Source organism: Spermophilus citellus (genome assembly GCF_964194105.1).
Source record: "Spermophilus citellus genome assembly, chromosome: 4".
NCBI classification, from domain to species: Eukaryota; Metazoa; Chordata; class Mammalia; order Rodentia; family Sciuridae; genus Spermophilus; species Spermophilus citellus.
Genome location: NC_138185.1, coordinates 23,632,205 through 23,650,672, shown reverse-complemented (window position 1 = coordinate 23,650,672; position 18,468 = coordinate 23,632,205). Strand labels below are relative to the sequence as shown.

The 18,468-nt window shown below is 37.2% G+C and overlaps 1 protein-coding gene across 3 annotated transcripts in view; it reads right to left on the bottom strand.

Annotated features, from left to right (window-relative positions):
• PIGU (phosphatidylinositol glycan anchor biosynthesis class U) overlaps positions 1–18,468 on the bottom strand; it is a 93,966-nt gene that overhangs the window by 36,612 nt on the left and 38,886 nt on the right. For all 3 annotated transcript variants that reach the window (XM_081292479.1, XM_081292478.1, XM_081292480.1), the window contains one exon: positions 14,971–15,068. In XM_081292479.1, coding sequence (XP_081148605.1) covers positions 14,971–15,068 — 98 coding nt within the window. The remainder of the gene's footprint in view (positions 1–14,970; positions 15,069–18,468) is intronic.

Sequence of the window (18,468 nt, the reverse complement as noted above, 5' to 3'; positions counted from 1 at the left end):
ATTACTGCAGATCTGATGTACTGAAGGATGCAAAAGTGAAAATCTGAAGAGAAACAGACTTGTATAATCTCAAAGTAACTTCCTCAAGACACTAACTACAAAAGAGAAGACTTTAAAAAAAAAATTTATATAGTAGAGAATGCTGGTAGACACAAACTTAACCATGAGATGAAGATAAAATACCATTAGGGTTAGAGTTAGAATAAGAGCAACATCATGAATAACATGCATTTCTGCCCAAAATGCATAATTTTAGTCTAATCATGAGAAAATAAAAGAATCTAATTTAAAATACATTCAACAAAAATAACTTCAAAAGTCCTGAATGAGAAAACTGCGGAACTTCCTTGGAGAAAACCAAGGAGATACAACAACTAAATACAATGTGAGATTCTGGACATGATCCTGAAATGAAAAAAAACTTCCTTAATGGAAAAGTGTACAATTCTATTACTGGGGGCATAGTGGCAAAGCACTTACCTAACAAATGCATGACCCTACGTTCAATCTCCAGCCCCACATCGAAAAAAGGAAAAGAAAAATACAAAATTCTAGTAAGGTCTATAGTTTACTTAATGATATTATGTGTTAATTTTTTGTTCTTGGTAACTGTACTCAGTTATAAAAAAACATTAACATTAGAAGAAGCGGGGTGAGGGATATAAGGAAACTATTTTTGCAATGTTTCTATAAGTCTAAAATTCATTTAAAATAAAACTTTTTTTAAAAAATGGAGATAAAACCATCTGTTACAGGGTTGGCTAAAAATTAATTTTAAAAATTAGAGAGTTCTATAGGGCTTAGTATGGAAGACTGCTCTCTGCCTCTAACCTTCATTAAATCAAGCTTGTTAAAAGTAATGTTCAAATAGTCTATATAAGTTATTCATTTTTGGCACTTAATCTAATTACTTTAATGGATATGCTAAAACTCTATCGTGTTGATTTACCAGTTTTTCTTCTACCTATCTCCATCTGTGTTTTCTCTATTTTAAAGATATTTTGGGGGCTGGGGATGTGGCTCAAGCGGTAGCGCGCTCGCCTGCCATGCGTTCGGCCCGGCACCACATACAAACAAAGATGTTGTGTCCGCCGAAAACTAAAAAAAATAAATAAATATTAAAAATTCTCTCTCTCTCTCTCTCAAAAAAAAAAAAGATATTTTGGGGGGATGGGGTTGTAGCTCAGCGGCAGAGGGCTTGCCTAGAAGGTGTGAGGCACATCCTCATAATCCTCAGAAACACATAAAAACATATACATAAAATAAAGGTATTGTGTCCATCTACAACTAAAAAGAAATCTTGGGGCTGGCGTTGTAGTTTGGTGGTAAAGTATGTAATTAGCATGTACAAGGCCCTGAGTTTGTCCCCAGCACCACGTTAAGGAAAAAAAAAATCCTTAAGAAGAAAAAAAATCTTACTAGTCAAACAGAAGTTTGAATTCTCAAAATAAACATTAACAACAAGCAGAACTTCATAAAAAGATATCACTATACACCCAGCAGAATAGCTAATATTGAAAAGACTGACACTCCCTTGTGTTGGTGAAGGTTGCAACTAGACTCACATTTGGCTGGTAGGGGTATAAAATGACACATTTTGAAAAAAAAAAAAAAAAGTCTAGTAGTTTCCAGTAAAACTAAATATATACTTGCTCAATGTCCCAGCAGTTGTATTCCTAGGTATCACCCAGGAGAAATGAAAACTTAAGTCCACAAAAAGATTTGTACAAAAATGTTCATAGCAGCTTCTTTCATAACAGACAAAAATTGAAAATAGGCCAAGTTTCCATTAGGAGGAAAATTAATAAATAAAATGTAGTGTACATATACACAAAAAGCATCCAACAAGAAAAAATAATGCATGCAAAAACATAGGTTCATCTCAGAAACAAGCTGACTGAAAAAAAAACTTTATCCAAGTGTCATATTTTATTTCATTTATATAAAGTTCTAGAGTAGGCAAAACTAGTATATAGCTCAAAATTTTTTTTCACAACAGTTGCCCCTTAAGTATAGGGGTAGAAACTGATTGGGAAGGGGCTTGAGGGAACTTTCTATATCTTGATAGGAATCTGGGATACATAAAGGTATGCACTTGTCAAAACTCTGTGAACATACATTTAAGATTTGTGCACTTCATGGTATGTAAATTTAACTTCAAGTTAAAAAAGTTTATAAATACACAGTGAACTCTAGTTGACGCTTATGTTGAACTATTTAGGGGGACATGTATGATATCTTCAATTTTGAAATACATCAAACATAACATTAACTGATGAATAGGTGAGTATGTGATAAAGCAAGCATACTAAATTATTAATGGTACAATGTTGGGAGGTAGATATAATAAAGGTTCATATTTGTTCCTTCTTTGGAATGTTTCATTATTAGATGTTGGTGAGAAAATTTAAAAATCAATATATTGTTAAGTGATCCACATAGTGGTAAACTCTTAAGTACAGCACAAAAATCATGATGGTCATAACCTCTGAGGTAGAAAGAATGATTATAATGTGGAAAAGGAATCTAAGGGGCTTCAAAAGTATGACAAATGCTCTATTTCTTAAGTAGGGTAGTATAAACACAGGTATTTATTCTTTAAATTATATGAAGAATTTACATACACAAACACATACACATATATGTAAAATTATTATTATGAGGCAAAAAAAGATTTTAAAAATGAAGAAGAATATTCAGGCCAGGTGAACCACCAGCGATCAAATGGGTCCTGATGTGTGAAGGAACATACTGGAAGAATAGAGAAAGCCCTTGTGATCTGAGGTATAAGGGGGGAGGGGTTCAAGAGGAGCCTAGATAGGGTGCAAGCTAAATCATGCCTATGCTTTGGTCATGTACAATTCATAGGTTCTTTTCTCTCTCTCTCTCTCTCTCTCTCTCTCTGGTGATATTGGGAATTAAACCCAAGGTCTCACATATGCTAGGCAAACATTCCACCACTGAGCTACATCCACAGTCCTTTTTATTTGTTTTGAGACAGGTCTCCCTAAATTACCCAGGCTGGGCTTGAACTTATGATCCTCCTGCCTCAGGCTCCCAGAGTTGCTGAGATTACAGGTGTGCACACCCATGCCTGACCAACTCAAAGGTTCTTTATCAGTTATCTTGAAAAAAAGCTTTTTGCTTTGGCAGGTGTGGTATGGGAGATTGAACTCAGGGCCTTCAGCATGCTAGGCATATGTTCTACCACTGAGCTGTGCCGCCAATCCTTGGAAAAAAGTTATGTTGCCCTTAGTTTCACATTAGGCAACAAGAAATTCTTCTAACCAAAGGTGAGACAAAGGAGCATTTAGGAATTAGGCCTCAGGCAACATCTCTAAGGGAATTCACAGGATTTCCTAGATTGTCAGCCCCTCTTTATGCAAGTGTAGAAAGTATCTGTAGGGGCTTGGGGTGTAGCTAAGTGGTAGAGTATGCCCTTAGCAAGTGCAAGGTCCTGGGTTCAATCAAAAGAGAAAGAGAGATGGAAGGAGGAACAAAAGACAGAGAATCTAGGGCAGGGTTTGTGGCTCAGTGGTGGAGACTTACCTAGCAATATGTGAGGCACTGGGTTCAATCCTTAGCACCACATAAAAATAAATAAATAAAATAAAGGTACTGTGTCCATCTACAACTAAATAAATATGTATGTATATGTATATATGTATATATAAAATATATACATATATATTTTTTAAAAGATAATCTAAAATATTTCAACCAATTTACTTCCTTTGAGTACTTTAATTTAAAAAATGAGAACCTTTTGGGCTGGGGTTGTGGTTCAAGTGGTAGAGTGTTTGTCCAGCCTGTGTGAGGCAATGGGTTCAATCCCCAGCACCACATAAAAAAAAAAAAAATAAAGATATTGTATCCACCTACAACTAAAAAAAATATATAAAAAAGAGCACCTTTTGAATATTTTAATATCACCAATGAGCACCTTCTAATGTTCATTTTGCTAATTAGTATGATACCATCTTACCAATAATAATCCAATCCAATTCTGACATTCACTATCCAAATTAGCAAAGGTGATGTTTTTAGCTTTTGGTACTAGAGATTGAACCCAGGGGTGCTTTACCACTGAGTTACACCCTAGTCTTTTAATTTTGAGACAGGGTCTCACTACGTTGCTTAGGGACTCAGTAAATTTCTGAGGCTGGTCTCAAACTTGCAATCCTCCTGCCTCAGTCTCCTGAGAGTCACTGGGATTACTGGCATATACTATCACACCCAGCTTGAATTTTAGATACTATAACACCATGATAAAGAGTGAAAAATTTTAAGCTGAAGATAGCATTACTGTTAACAGATGTTAGGGAAAAGGAACCTGATCTCCCCTATGGCTCCTTAATAAGCTTCCATACACATAGTTCTACTCTTATCTCTCTTTAAAACTGTGCTGTCCCTAAGCCACATATGGCTATTTAAATTAACGTGAAATTAATTAAACTTAACAATTCAATTCCTCAGGTTCCTAGTACATTTCAAGTGTTCAATGACCACATGTGGCTTGTGACTACTGACAATGCAAGACATAGAACGCTTCAGTCATCACAAAAAGTTCTATTGGACAATACTACTCTAAAGGAATGAAGTTTCATGAGAATTATACATTTCTGGGAATGGGAAATAACAATGAAGAGACATCCATACATAAATTTGAAAATTTGAAGAAAACACTCAGGTTCTGAGTTCATTTGATCATTTTTGATCTCTTCTCCCTGAATAATACTGCCATTCAGAAAAGAAGAAAGGAAGGAAACCATAAACCAGGAAAGCAGGAAAAGAACCTCAAAAATAAAGTTTTATCTCCTACTCCTCCCTGCTGATAGCATGTAACAAGAAATAAGCCAGGAAGTAGAAAAAGATGGTCTTGAAGAACTGAACCAAGTAGACTATTAAAAGCCACTCTCTTAGGGGAGCCCTAAACACATACCCAGGAGATGAGGATTTACTCTGCAAATCTTGTTAGCAGCCCCCAAGTTTCAGTTTGCTTCTCTGCTCGAAGTGATTGATTCAAGCTAATGTGTTACTGTTGATGTCTGAGTAGAAAATGATTCTTTTTTCTTGTGCTTAAAATGTATTTCAGGTATCACTTTGTTTTAAGACATGGTCTTAGATTTGCCTTGAGGAATAGAGTCCTGAAATGATAGAGTAGAGTATTTACTGGATCTATTTATAAAAATCGAGGCTGCACTTAATCTTTCAGGACTACTCCTGTTACACAGTGAGGCATACCTGGAATTCTTAAAAAAGAAACTTCAGCAATCCTTTGATAGCTTGCTGTTTATAAACCCTGCAGCCAACTTTAACCTAGGGGATCACACTGAAAATTTCCCAGTGGACAGGTGAACCTTCTTTTTTAATTTACAGCTACTCCTGCCCATGTCTCCCCTACCCTTATTGTAAATCTCCTTTTTGGCTACACAGCAAATACTGACTTAAAATGTGTATATAAAAGTAAATGTACATAAGAAATGCTAGAAAAATGATGCCTTATATTTTTTATTTATTTATTTTTTTGTGGTGCTGGGGATCAAACCCAAGATCAAGCATGCTAGACAACCCCTCTCCTACTAAAACACATCTTCAGCCCAACCTAAATCAACTTTTAACTGTTTTATTATAAAACTGCACAAAGTAAATAGAAATCTTGGTGACTGATTATTAAGCAAATGTCCTTGTAGCCATGACCCAGCTCAAAAAAACTTTCTATCCATTCCCCAAGGTCTTCCATGCTCCCAGACCTAACCAGAATCCACTATTCCTTCCAAAGTGATGATGAACCTGGTTTTTACAGTAATTACTTCCTTGTATTACTTTATGGTTTTTCACTTACCTATGCATCCCTTCACACTATATTTAGATTTTTTAAAAAAATAATACAATTTTTAAGTCTCTTTTTAAATTTACAGCTAGCTACTCCTGCCCATGTCTCCCTTCACCCTTCTTATAAGTCACCTGTTCAAGAACCCAGGGAATTTTACCTACAGAACTCCACACAATCTGGTTTTTCCAACTATACACCTTTTCTTCAACATTTCTTGGAAACTGCAGCTGGTTGCAGAGGCTTGATCAATTTTGGATTTGATCCCTTTGGCAAAACTTTGCTGGTAGTATATTCTCTTGAGAGGAGGCATAATTTGTGTTTGTTTTTGCAGTGCTGGGAACCAAACCCTAGGGCTTACACATGTTAGGCAACTACTGAACCCTTAAATCACATCCTCAGACTAATTTTTGGTTTTTATGTCAGTTGTTATTGATGCTTAATGCCTAGACCAATAGGGGTTGCAATATGATGTTATCCTATCACTTTGTCTTCATTTGTAAGTTAGAATAATTTTATAAAGATGTTTCCCCTCATCTACTATATGGTACCTACTAGTATAAGAAAGGTAAGACATGTACTTATTTTTTTTCCTTTATCTAGTTTTCAAAATAATAAATTGGTTTCCTGTGAATTCTCCTAACTTAAGCAATTAGGTTTCCTTTTGGTATCATTATGAATCTCTTGATTTAAGTATATTTATAAGTTTTAATCTACTGTAAATCTTATCCTATTGAAACTCAAATTATCCACCTTTAGTCACTGGGAACTTCAAGTCATATTCTGAGTCCTGTTTAAAAAAAAAATTAAGTTTTACATGGACACAATATATTTATTTATTTATTTTTATGTAGTGCTGAGGATTGAACCCACTGCCTTATATAATTGAGGCATGTGCTCTATCACTATCTGGTACCACAACATTCCAGGTTCATCCTGTACATTTCCTGCCCTGAAAATGGAATCGACCACTTCTCTAAGAAACCTCAGTTTCTTTTAGTGGACAAATGGTGGTTTGAGATCACAATCTGGGTACTAAGGATGCTTGCAGATAATGGGTTGGTCATTGTTTCCATACCTTTTGGTGAACAAATGAACACACTTACTCTCTCTCAAATACTTACAGGAGCCAAGAAGGTAATAAATGACTTAATGTGATAGAGATGACACATGGGACTATGGTAAAGAGGGTATGCTCTATGTAAAGGCAAAAATCCTCAAAAGAAACTGGAAATTCAAATTTTTAACATGATTTTTTAAAACAGTGACAACGAATTCAAAACAAAATTAAACACTAGGGTGAAATGAAATCCATCTGTGGGTCAGATTTGGTCCATGGGTTACGTGTACCCTCAACCTGAAAAATTTAACTAGCAGTTATCCCATAAGATATATTGTTACTAATATATAAAAATATTTAGAGAACAGAATTCTCAAACTGTTTCAGAAAAAGTCAAACTACACAAAGGAAAGGTAGAAAATAATTTTTTTCTTTCTGTCCTAGGGATGGAACCCAGGGCTTTGAGCATGCTAGGCAAGACTCTACCACTGAGCTATATCACCAGCCCTCAAAAGGAGAAAAAATGTACCTCCCTCCCATTATCTACATAAAACAGGAGGGAGAACAACATTTTCTATAAGAAATCATTTTCTTTCATGGTGTGAGAAAGAAAAGATCAATTTTCAGAATAAACTCTTTAAAACAAGTTGGAACCTAACAAAGTTTTCATACCTAAACTCTTGGAATCTGAAGAGACCCAAGAGAGATATTTTACAAGACAGGTAAAAAAATGAATCCTAAATGTATGACCAAGTTCTTTTTTTTTTTTTTTTTAAAGAGAGAGTGAGAGAGGAGAGAGAGAGTGAGAGAGAGAGAGAGAATTTTTTTTTAATATTTATTTTTAGTTCTCGGCGGACACAACATCTTTGTTGGTATGTGGTGCTGAGGATCGAACCCGGGCCGCACGCATGCAAGGCGAGCGCGCTACCGCTTGAGCCACATCCCCAGCCCTGACCAAGTTCTTATCCTCATTTTTACCTTTTCTATAAAGAAAAGAAGTTAACAGCAATGTCAACTTTGCTCTGGCACCCTCCAGGAAGCAGCAGAGACAACAAAAAGTTGCTGGAGAAAGAAAGAACAGAGTGTGAAAATTCTAAATAAGGCCTCAGAGAAGGGCTAGGGAAGGACCCAGATATCAAGAAAGACCTGAGTGGGGTTGGCTCCTTTAGTTTGAGCTATTATCATGTAACCTGCCCAAGCACCAGAAAGTATAACAGTTACAGGATTCATTTTTTCAGTTCAAAGACAAGAAAAGCTCATACTGGATTAAAGCAAAAACCAAAGGAGCACTCACAAGGTATTTTCCCCTAGTGTCTATTATTGTCCTTGAAAGAAAACAGAACCTCAAACAAACCACAGGGGTCCAAGGCTGTAGGAATCCCAAGCAAAAGGAAAGCAGGAACTAGAAACTTCCTGGACTTCACCATGAGCATCTCAGCAAACCTCCCCTAGTCTTCCTCAGTCTCTTGATGCACTTGGTTTTTCCTTCACTGTAGCCTCCAGATCCTGTGCATGTTAGGACTATTTTATTCTGCATGTGATCAGATCATAACACTGTAAGCTTCTCTCTAATTTGGAAACTAGGCTCCAAGCCAAGGTCAGAGGAAGAACAAAGTTGGGGGAGGGGAACAGATGGGCTCAAACTACCAGTGATTCACCAGGGAGCCAGATGCAGCACCCCTGATTTTGATCCTGGGCCTCAAGAGGGAAGAGAAAAATAGCTTTGACTCTGGCACTGATGAGACACTCACTAGCTTATCCATTATCTACCTTTTACAGTATATAGAAACTCAGCAGAGGGCTGGGGATGTGGCTCAAGCGGTAGCGCGCTCGCCTGGCATGCGTGCGGCCCGGGTTCGATCCTCAGCACCACATACAAACAAAGATGTTGTGTCCGCCGAGAACTAAAAAATAAATATTAAAAATTCTCTCTCTCTCTCTCTCTCCTCTCTCACTCTCTCTTTAAAAAAAAAAAAAAAGAAACTCAGCAGAATGGAGGCAGGTTTATAGTGTCAAAGGAGGAAATACAGTTCCTCTGGCTCCAGAAAAGAAATAATTATCCTTTCCCCTCATTACCTTATGTACCTATAGACTGGTAGCCAGGTCCTTTCCATGAACATCTGAATACTAATTACTACTCCTATGATCCACTGAGAGCAGACACTGTTCTGGATACTAGACATATATTAATCCTTTGCAGTATTAATTTTTATATATAATTTTTTTTTTTTTTTTTGGTGGTGCTGAGGATCAAACCCAGGGCCTCAATGCTAGGCAAGAGCTCTACCACTAAGCTATATCTCCATCCCAAGTATTATTATCCAACGTTGTAAATAAGGAAACCAAGGGAGAAAGAACTTAAACAGTAACTGCTCCAGAGTCACAGAGCTAATAAATGTCCTAATCGAGATGTCAGAGGGCTGGGGATGTGGCTCAAGCGGTAGCGCGCTCGCCTTGCATGCGTGCGGCCCGGGTTCGATCCTCAGCACCACATACAAACAAAGATGTGTCCGCCGAAAACTAAAAAATAAATATTAAAAATTCTCTCTCTCTCTCTCTCTCTCTCTCTCTCTCTCTCTCTCTCTCTTTGAAAAGAAAAAAAAAGAAAAGAGATGTCAGAAACTGTATTCTATTTTCCCATACCGTAACATAAATTTTTTCAAACATGCAGAAAATCTGAAATAATACAATAATCAAGTTGTGTGATGGTGTACACGTGTATCCCAGCCACTAAGGAGGATAAAGCAGGAGGATCACAAGGCTACCCAGAGCAACTTAGCGAGACCTTGTTTCAAAAAACAAAACAAAAAAATAATCAACTTTATGTCACTAGATTAAAGATTACCACTTTGCCATGTTATTTCTAAGTATACAAATTAATTTTTGCTGAAGTATCTAAAAGTTGTACATATCATGACACTTCTCCCCAAAACACTTGTGCATGCAGCTCATAAAAATAAGGATATTCTCCTTCATAGCACAAGAAGTTAATAATAGTTCTCTAAAAGCACCTAATATTTTTATTTGTCTTCAAATTTTTCTAACAACCCCTAAAACAACTCTATATCTTTTTTTCCACACCAGAATTCAATCAAGAACCTCTCATTCCATTTGGCTTCTTTTTTTAATATTTATTTTTTAGTTATAGGTGGGCACAATATCTTTATTTTATTATTTTATTTTTATGTGGTGCTGAAGATCAAGCCCAGTGCCTCATGCATGCTAGGCGAGCATTCTACCACTGAGCCACAGCCCCCAGTCCTCCATTTGGTTTTTGTGTCTCTCTAGTCTTGAAACTTGAAACATGACATTGACTTTGTCTTTCTTTTTTTTACTTTCTTTTCTTTTTTAATGGCACTGGAATTGAACCCACTGGTACTCTACTACTAAGGTACATCCCCACTCTTTTTTATTTTTATCTTGAGAAAGATTCTGCTAAATTGCCAAGACTGGCCTCAAACTTGTGATCCTCCTGCCTCAGCCTCCTGAGTTGCTGAGATTAGGGGCTATGCCACTAAGCCCAGCATGACCTTGACAATTTGAAGAGAACCAGATCAACTGTCTACAGACCATTCTGGTGTGTTCAATAACTTCCTATAGTATCATTGAAATTATTCCTCTGTTTTTTCATTTCCTAAAAACTAGAAAACAGAACTAAAGGCTTAATTAAAGCCAACTTCTTAGGTAAGAATATTTGAAAGTTAATGCTATGTACACAGATTGCATCACACCAAGAAGCACATCTTAGCAAGATACAGGGGCACATGCCTGTAATCTCAGTAGTTTGGGAGGCTGAGGCAGGAAGACTATAAGTTCAAAGGCAGCCTCAGCAACTTAGTGAGACCGGTCTCAAAATAAAAAATAAACAGAGGTTGAGGACATGGCTCTGTGGTTAAGCACCCCTGCGTTAAATCCCCAGTACCAAAAAACAAAACAAAAAAAGAAATGCATTTTTTCAATTGTTCCACTGTAAACAATTTGAGTAGGATCATGTGTTTGACCTGAGACTTCTAGAACACTCCTTTGTACAGATGTGATTTCCTTTTTTTTTGGAACCAGGGATTGAACCAGGGGCCTTAACCACTGAGCAACATCTTTGACCCTCTTTAAAATATTTTATTTAGAGACGGGACTTCCCAAGTTGCCTAAGGCCTTGCTAAATTGCTGAAGCTGGCTTTGAACTTGTGATCCTCATCTCTCAGCCTCCCAGGCCACTGGGATTGCAACCACACCAGCTCCTTTGTTATTAATAAATAATTTAGAGGGTGGAAAGTGGGGGTGATAAAATTTTTGCACCATTCAAATTATAAACATTCTCTAAAAACTATTCACTTGATTTTAGCATCCATTGATGATCTTTGCTAGGTTCAATAATTTCATTGGCGATTTGCTATTCTATCATTTCTACATTTATAAATTGGCTTTCATCTATTTAGGAGCAGTCTCTTTGTTCAACTGGGGAAGCTAAAACTAGTAAGCTCAGTGTAAGGCAGCAGCCCCACCCACCCACCCAATGGTCTCATGCATGTTAGGCAAGAACTCTACCACTGGGCTACAGTACTAGCACTTTTTATTTTAGTTTGAGGGTGGGTCTCACTAAGTTGTCCAGGCTTTGAACTTGCAATCCTCCTACCTAAGCTTATTGAGTAGCTGGGATTATAGGTATAAGCTATTGTACCTGGGTAGTTCCTTCCTTTCAGTTATTTTCAATGTAAGAAATTGGGGGCTGTGAATGTGGCTCAAGCGGTAGCACGCTCGCCTGGCATGCGTGCAGCCCGGGTTCGATCCTCAGCACCACATACAAACAAAGATGTTGTGTCCACCGAAAACTAAAAAATAAATATTAAAAAATTCTCTCTCGGGGCTGGGGATGTGGCTCAAGCGGTAGCGCGCTCGCCTGGCATGCATGTGGCCCAGGTTCAATCCTCAGCACCACATACAAACAAAGATGTTGTGTCTGCCAAAAACTAATAAATAAATACATATTAAAAAAAATTCTCTCTCTCTCTCTCTCTCTCTCTCTCTCTCTCTCTCTCTCTCTCTCTCTCTCTTTAAAAAAAAAAGAAAAGAAAAGAAATTGGGAACAATGATGGTATATCCAATTTTTTTTCTCTAATCAACTCTCTTCTGAACTTCATTATGAACACATGGATTTTAATTTATTCAACATTCTATAATCCCTTATAATCTTTATTCTTTTGGTGCTCAAAATATCCCAAATTTGGCCAGTAAGGGTTCTTTGAGTTGGTTTCAGAGTTCTGACATCACCCTGTTAACATATGAGACTACTCTGCTTTCCATCTTAACAAGACGTCCCCATCAAGCTTGTGCTTTTCTATAGTATGTTATACAATCATTCCAGGAAGAAATGTGTGCCTGCAGAGGGCTTCTAGAAACTGAGAAAACCAGAATGTCAAGAGCAGATCCATCATGTGTTTGTGGTTATTAAACCATTCTAACTTGGAAGTTGGAAGAACATTTGGGATCATCCAACCACCTGTGATGATACTTACAACATTGCTAGGACTCCCTAATAAGTGCCATTTTCCACTGGCCTAAAAACTGATTCACAGGGAGCTTACCTCACTTGGAACATCCCATTCTGTCACAGGGCTGCATTTCACTGAGCTCATTAGTTCTAATTTCTCTCTTTCAAGCCTTTGGACCTCTGTGAACTCAGGCCTAATGGGTCCACTTAATGGTTTAGGAGGAACTCAGTTCTAAAAGATAATTTCCTCTTCTGTTCCCACTCTCATATTTAAACAGGTGTGTTTGTTTCCTGGAAGTGACTGAATTAATTTTCCAAATACTCTACCATGACTCAGAAGGCCCTACTGACCTCAGGCCACTTTACATTCTTAAATAAAAAAATAGTTAGAGGTGGGATTTTAATTCCTACATAAATGCGGTCCTGAAATTCATCTCAAACTCTTCCTATTCCTGTTTCCCAGATACAGACTACTGCCAGCTGATTCTACCACCTAAAAATCCCCTGCATCCAGACCCTCACCTCTCAATTTCCTCTGACAATGGTCTAACCTTCCCAATTTCAGTGTCTTCTATGCTCAACCACCCCATAGGTTACTAGCACAGCAGTCTTCCTGGAATACTCCCTGCTTGGCAACTGTACCTGCTTTATCTCTGCAGAGTCAGAGATATTGAGTGCTTAATAAATAGCACTGGATATTTGGGCAGGGAGACTAAATAAATTGACTAGCTGAGTTGCCTAACCTCATGACACAGTTTTATTGTCCACTGTTGTCAGGAGGAAATTTCCTTGAGTTTTAAACAAAAGTCATTTTATATAAAGCAGTATTTAGAAACGGACTAACAAATTATTTGGAAAGTTTAGGTCAGCCCAAGTGTTTTTGTTGGTCTGTTTATTGGTGGTACTACCTAGGGCCTCATGCATGCTAGGGAAGTACTCTACCACTTAGCTACACCCCTAGTCCTTTTTTCTATATATTTATTTTATATCTAGTTGCATAAAAGTTCTGATTGCATGCATTCTCTTTAAGGCTCAGACTTTCTAAAGAATAAACTGCACAGTATAAAGAAAATATAAGGACTTGGGTTGTGGCTCAATGGCAGAGCACTCGCCTAGCATGTGTGAGGCACTGGGTTTGATTCTCAGCACCACATATAAATAAATGAATAAAATAAAGGTCCATCAACAACTAAATGTGTGTGTGTGTGTGTGTGTGTGTGTATACACACACACACATAGTATATTGTTATATGGAAAATGATTGAATCAACATGAATATAGAAAGAAAATCAAAACAAAATAATTCATTGTATGGTGACATATCTAATTGAACTAGCGATTATAAATCCAACTTGAAAAGCCAGTGCTGGCAGACTGGGAGGTAGCTGGTTCACTTCTTTGTAGATACTGATGGTGGCACTGCAACTGGCTTTTTCTATGGAGAACAATTTGATCTTGCATAATAAGAATATATAACGTTTTAGTCTCAGATCCAGTGAATCATCTGGAGAAATATAACTTAAGAAAATTACTTAGAGAAAACCAAATTTCTATACTATACCCTGCCCAAATATCCAGTGCTATTTACTGAAGACCATATCTCAAATTCCCCCAAATAAAAGAAAGACCAACCTAATCATGTATCACTGTGTATACCAAAAGATATATTACAAAGTCACCTATACTGACAAGCAAATGTTCTTTTTGCACAAGAGGATGCATATTATTAGCTTTAGTAAGAGTGTTAAGAATGAAGACTCTGAAATCAAGACATTTCTGGATTTTTGAATCTTGGTGTTACCTCCTGCATGCTTCTTGCCAGCCATGTGACCTTAGGTAAATGATTTAACCTCCCAACATTCTGTTTTAATTCATGTGCCTAATATGTATAATACCAAACAAACCTATTGCAAATAGTATGACCTGTCCCACAAAATCCATATGGGGCTGAAGTGAGATGATGCCTGCAGTGCTTAGTATAGTGCCTGAATTACTATCATATTTATTGATCACCTAGGATGTTCCTGTCATTGCAACAAGTGTACCCATTACATTTATTTTTTTTAAGAACTTTAGAAAATAAGTGCTATTTTTAATATATATTTTTTTAGTTGTTGATGGGCCTGTATTTTATTTATTTATATGCAGTGCTGAGAATTGAACCCAGTGCCTCACACATGCTAGGCAAGTGCTCTACCACTGAGCTACAACTGGTGAGTGCTATTATTTAAAAAAAAAAAAATAAAAGAAGAAAGAAAAAAACTTAAAAAGAAATGAGCTCAGAGGAATCTATGTACATTAGGTGAGAGAATGCAAGATGGTTGATAGATCCCAAATACAATTATATAAAATGAAAAGCAGTTTCACATTTGCAAAGACAAAACACAGAACTAAAGATCACTTAGTCTACTTTATTTAAAGTTAGTCAAGTTTCTTTGTTTGTCTTTTCAAGTAGAAGCAAGCAGATATTAGTTGGGGGCCCCAGTCCCATTGCCTTTATTGATCCATTCCCTTCCTTCCTCCCAGCAGGGACCAGGCTATGTATTAAACATCACTTAGAGCACTGGTTTCTAACCAGCAAGTGCTTACCTGGAGGAGATAGAGGAGTCCTGGGACAAACAAGGTGATTGGGTACAGAGACTGGTATGTTGCTAAGGCAAGAAAAATAGCACTGAGGAAAGCACTGCCTGTAAAAAGAAATAAGCGTATGGAATAATCCAGCTTCATCAATCAAGATTAGACTCAGCAAGTCTTTATCAACATGAAACTTTCCATAACTGTTCAAATAATCACCTGACACGCGCTTCCTGGTGCACAAGGTGCTATTGAAACTCACACAGAGTGAGAGCTTCGTGGCTTGATTTCCCATAAAAAGAAACCAAGGAAGTCAAAACCATCTACCTTTAGCAACCTGGGATACCACAAGCATATTTCTTGTGAAATTTTCAGACCCAAAATGATTCTACAAAACTTTAGCCCAAAGATGTATAAAGAGATTGAGTCTATTAACATCCTACTTAATGTACCAATTTATTAAGCCTGCAATGATTGCTTATGGTATTCAGAACTGTGAAACTATCCCTTTAGATTTCACAACATCCCATCACTCTTTACAACACTCCTTCTTTATGTGCTATCTTCAGATCATGAGTTTCTTTTTTCTAAATTAAAATATAATAAATTTTACTAATAATGTCCCCATTTCCTACATAAAATAAACTGCTATGAAATCATTCAATATGATACAAAAGAATCTCTAATGATATGAAAAGATATTTAACCTTCCTATTAAGTGAAGGTTATAAAAGAGGTAAATTCTGTGTTCCTTAAAAAAAAAAAAAATAGACCATGAAGTACACAATAGTTAACTCTGGATGATGGTGAAATTATAAATGATTTTCCTTTCTTTGCTTCTCTAAATACTCTAAAACTTTCCAAAATGAACTGCTTTGTTTTTGTCTAGGAAAACAACTGATTTCTCTTTTAAAAAAAAAAAATCAAAAATCAGCTTTTCCCTTTCAAATGGTTTAAGACATCAGGGCACACAAAAATCAAGGCTAGAGAGTTTGAGTTTACAAGGGGGATTTCAAAGCAGCCCAGAAATCATTTGTTATAACTGATGGTTCAAGGTTGGTGTCTTATAATGATGATGTTTCATAAAAATGACAATATCCAGAGCTGGGGCTTTAGCTCAGCGGTAGCGCACTTGCCTGGCTTGTGTGAGACACTGGGTTTGAATCTCAGCACCACATATAAGTAAATAAATAAAATAAAGATCTATCAATAATTTTAAAAAATTTTAAGTTCTCATTAGTATGGGGCCTACTGTTCACTGAAAATAACAGACATCTTCTTCAATGATGTTTCATAAAAATAGAAGCTATTCAGTCCAAGGAGTTTTATCCCTTTCCCAACTTACTCTAGGGACAAACAAAAGGCGCTTTTGCCCACCAAAGTGGTCTATATATTTGAAACACCTAAAAGCCACCTTGGGAGAAAGAGGGTTATGAATCTGATAACTTCATAGAAAAGGGAATGAAAAAACTTTGAGCATTAAATCCTTCAAACCAAGGAAACTTGACAGCTAGAAACAATCCTGGTAGATAGAAAGTAGAAAGATGGAAGAAAAAGGAGGAAGCACCAGAAGGATCCTTCTTTTTTTTTTTTTTTAAATCACTGTGTGAATTAGAGATAAACTTGTGGTCAGTCATTTTTGCCTAAATATTTATTTTTTGCTGTAGATGGACACAATACCTTTATTTTATTTTTATGTGGTGCTGAGGGTCGAACCCAGTGCCTCACGCATGCTAGGCAAGCGCTCTACCCCTTGAGCCACAATCCCAGCCCCAACCAGAAGGATCCTTCTAGAACGGTTTAGAGTGTGACAAGCCTGACTTTAAAGGCTTTTGAATGTTCCATTTCATCTATCAGATTAAGTCCAAACTCCAACAGCCTCACTATCTGGGCAGTTTCTTCAGCTTTCCATCTCACCCCTCACCCCTTGCCACACACCCTTCCCTCCAGCTACACTGGACCATTCCCAGCTTTTAAAAACATCCTGCCCTTTCATTCCAGTGTCTGATGTCAGGCTATCCCCTCTGCTAAGCTGTCCTTCCCTATCCTCCTTCTATCAGAAACCCATCTTTCAATGGTCACTTGAAATGACTCTTCCTTTATGAGCCCAAGCAAAGGTGGTAACAATCACTACAACTAACATTTATTGCTCACTTAGTAGGTTCTAGACACTGTATTGAACCCTCTGCAACAAAAATGTGTTAGACTCCACTCAACATTGATTGCTTTATATTAATTATCAGGCCATGCCATTATATCTTATTTTCTAAACAAAATGAAAGGCATCTAGAAATTAATCACAAAGCTCTGTATTATTATTATTATTATTATTATTATTATTATTTTACATACCTAGGTCAATATTTATGCAGAAATGGCAATATGGCTTTTGCAAACACATTCAAAATCAGATTTATAGTTTTGCTGACATAAAATTAAGAGGCAGAATGTGAATGTGTATGTCTGTGTTAATACATTTTGCATGTTTAAAAAAAAATTGAACCTAACACCAAGCTCTGTGTCCAGCCTGCATCTTGTTTGTTCTTATGTAGTTTCCTTTTCTCCTGAAGTCATTCTCTTTGTTTGTGTTCATATACCAAGATTTGAATAAAGTCTTATGTGCCCCCCCCCAAAAAAAAAAGCCCCTCAGGAAACATCACAACATTGGTAAACCTTTACTTTTTGGTTCATTTTCCTTGTAACAGCTTTTCTGAGATAGAAGTCACAATTCATTGGAGATAGTGGCACACATCTGTAATCCTAGTAATTTGAGAGGCTAAGGCAGAGGATCACAAGTTCAAGGTCAGCCTCAACAACTTCGTGAGACCTGTCTCAAAATAAAAAATGAAAAGGGCTGGGGATGTAGCTCCTTCTCTCACTCTGGGTTCAGACCCTGGCTCAAAACAACAACTAAGAAAGAAAGAGTTAATATGTTTTCAGATAAGCCAGAAGAGGCAAGAAGGATGGCTAGCAAGGCAGAAAGTTGGAATGGCATGTGCTCGAGGTAGGGACATGGAAGATAAAAAAGAAAAGTAAAATATGACTTCAAATATTTTAGAAAAACTGTATAATAAGAAAACACTGCTGGAGTTTGCTCTATGACAAGCATGTGCTGAGTGCCAGGGAGACTGGTGACTCAGTCTCTGACTTCAGGGATCTCCCAGTAAACAATTACAAAACATGGGAGGAAAGTACAGGAAGCAGACCTAGCCCATCAGGGGAAGTTGACACCTGAGTTTTGAGCAGTGAGGAGGCGAGGCCTGGCACCCAAGGAAACAGCGTGTGTAGGGGCAGGAGCATGAGAGAGAATGGTATGCTGCGGGTGGGTGAAATGGTAACTAGATCAGCATGGCTAAACAAGGAGAGCTAAGAGGAGTGATTGGAAGAGGATCCAAAAGCAGATCCTGTGGGTGCTGGTAACATTCTGCCTCTTAATCTGAATGTTGGAATTCATCATTTTGTAAAAATTTATTTACCTCTACACTAATGATTTGGACATTTTCTATATAATGT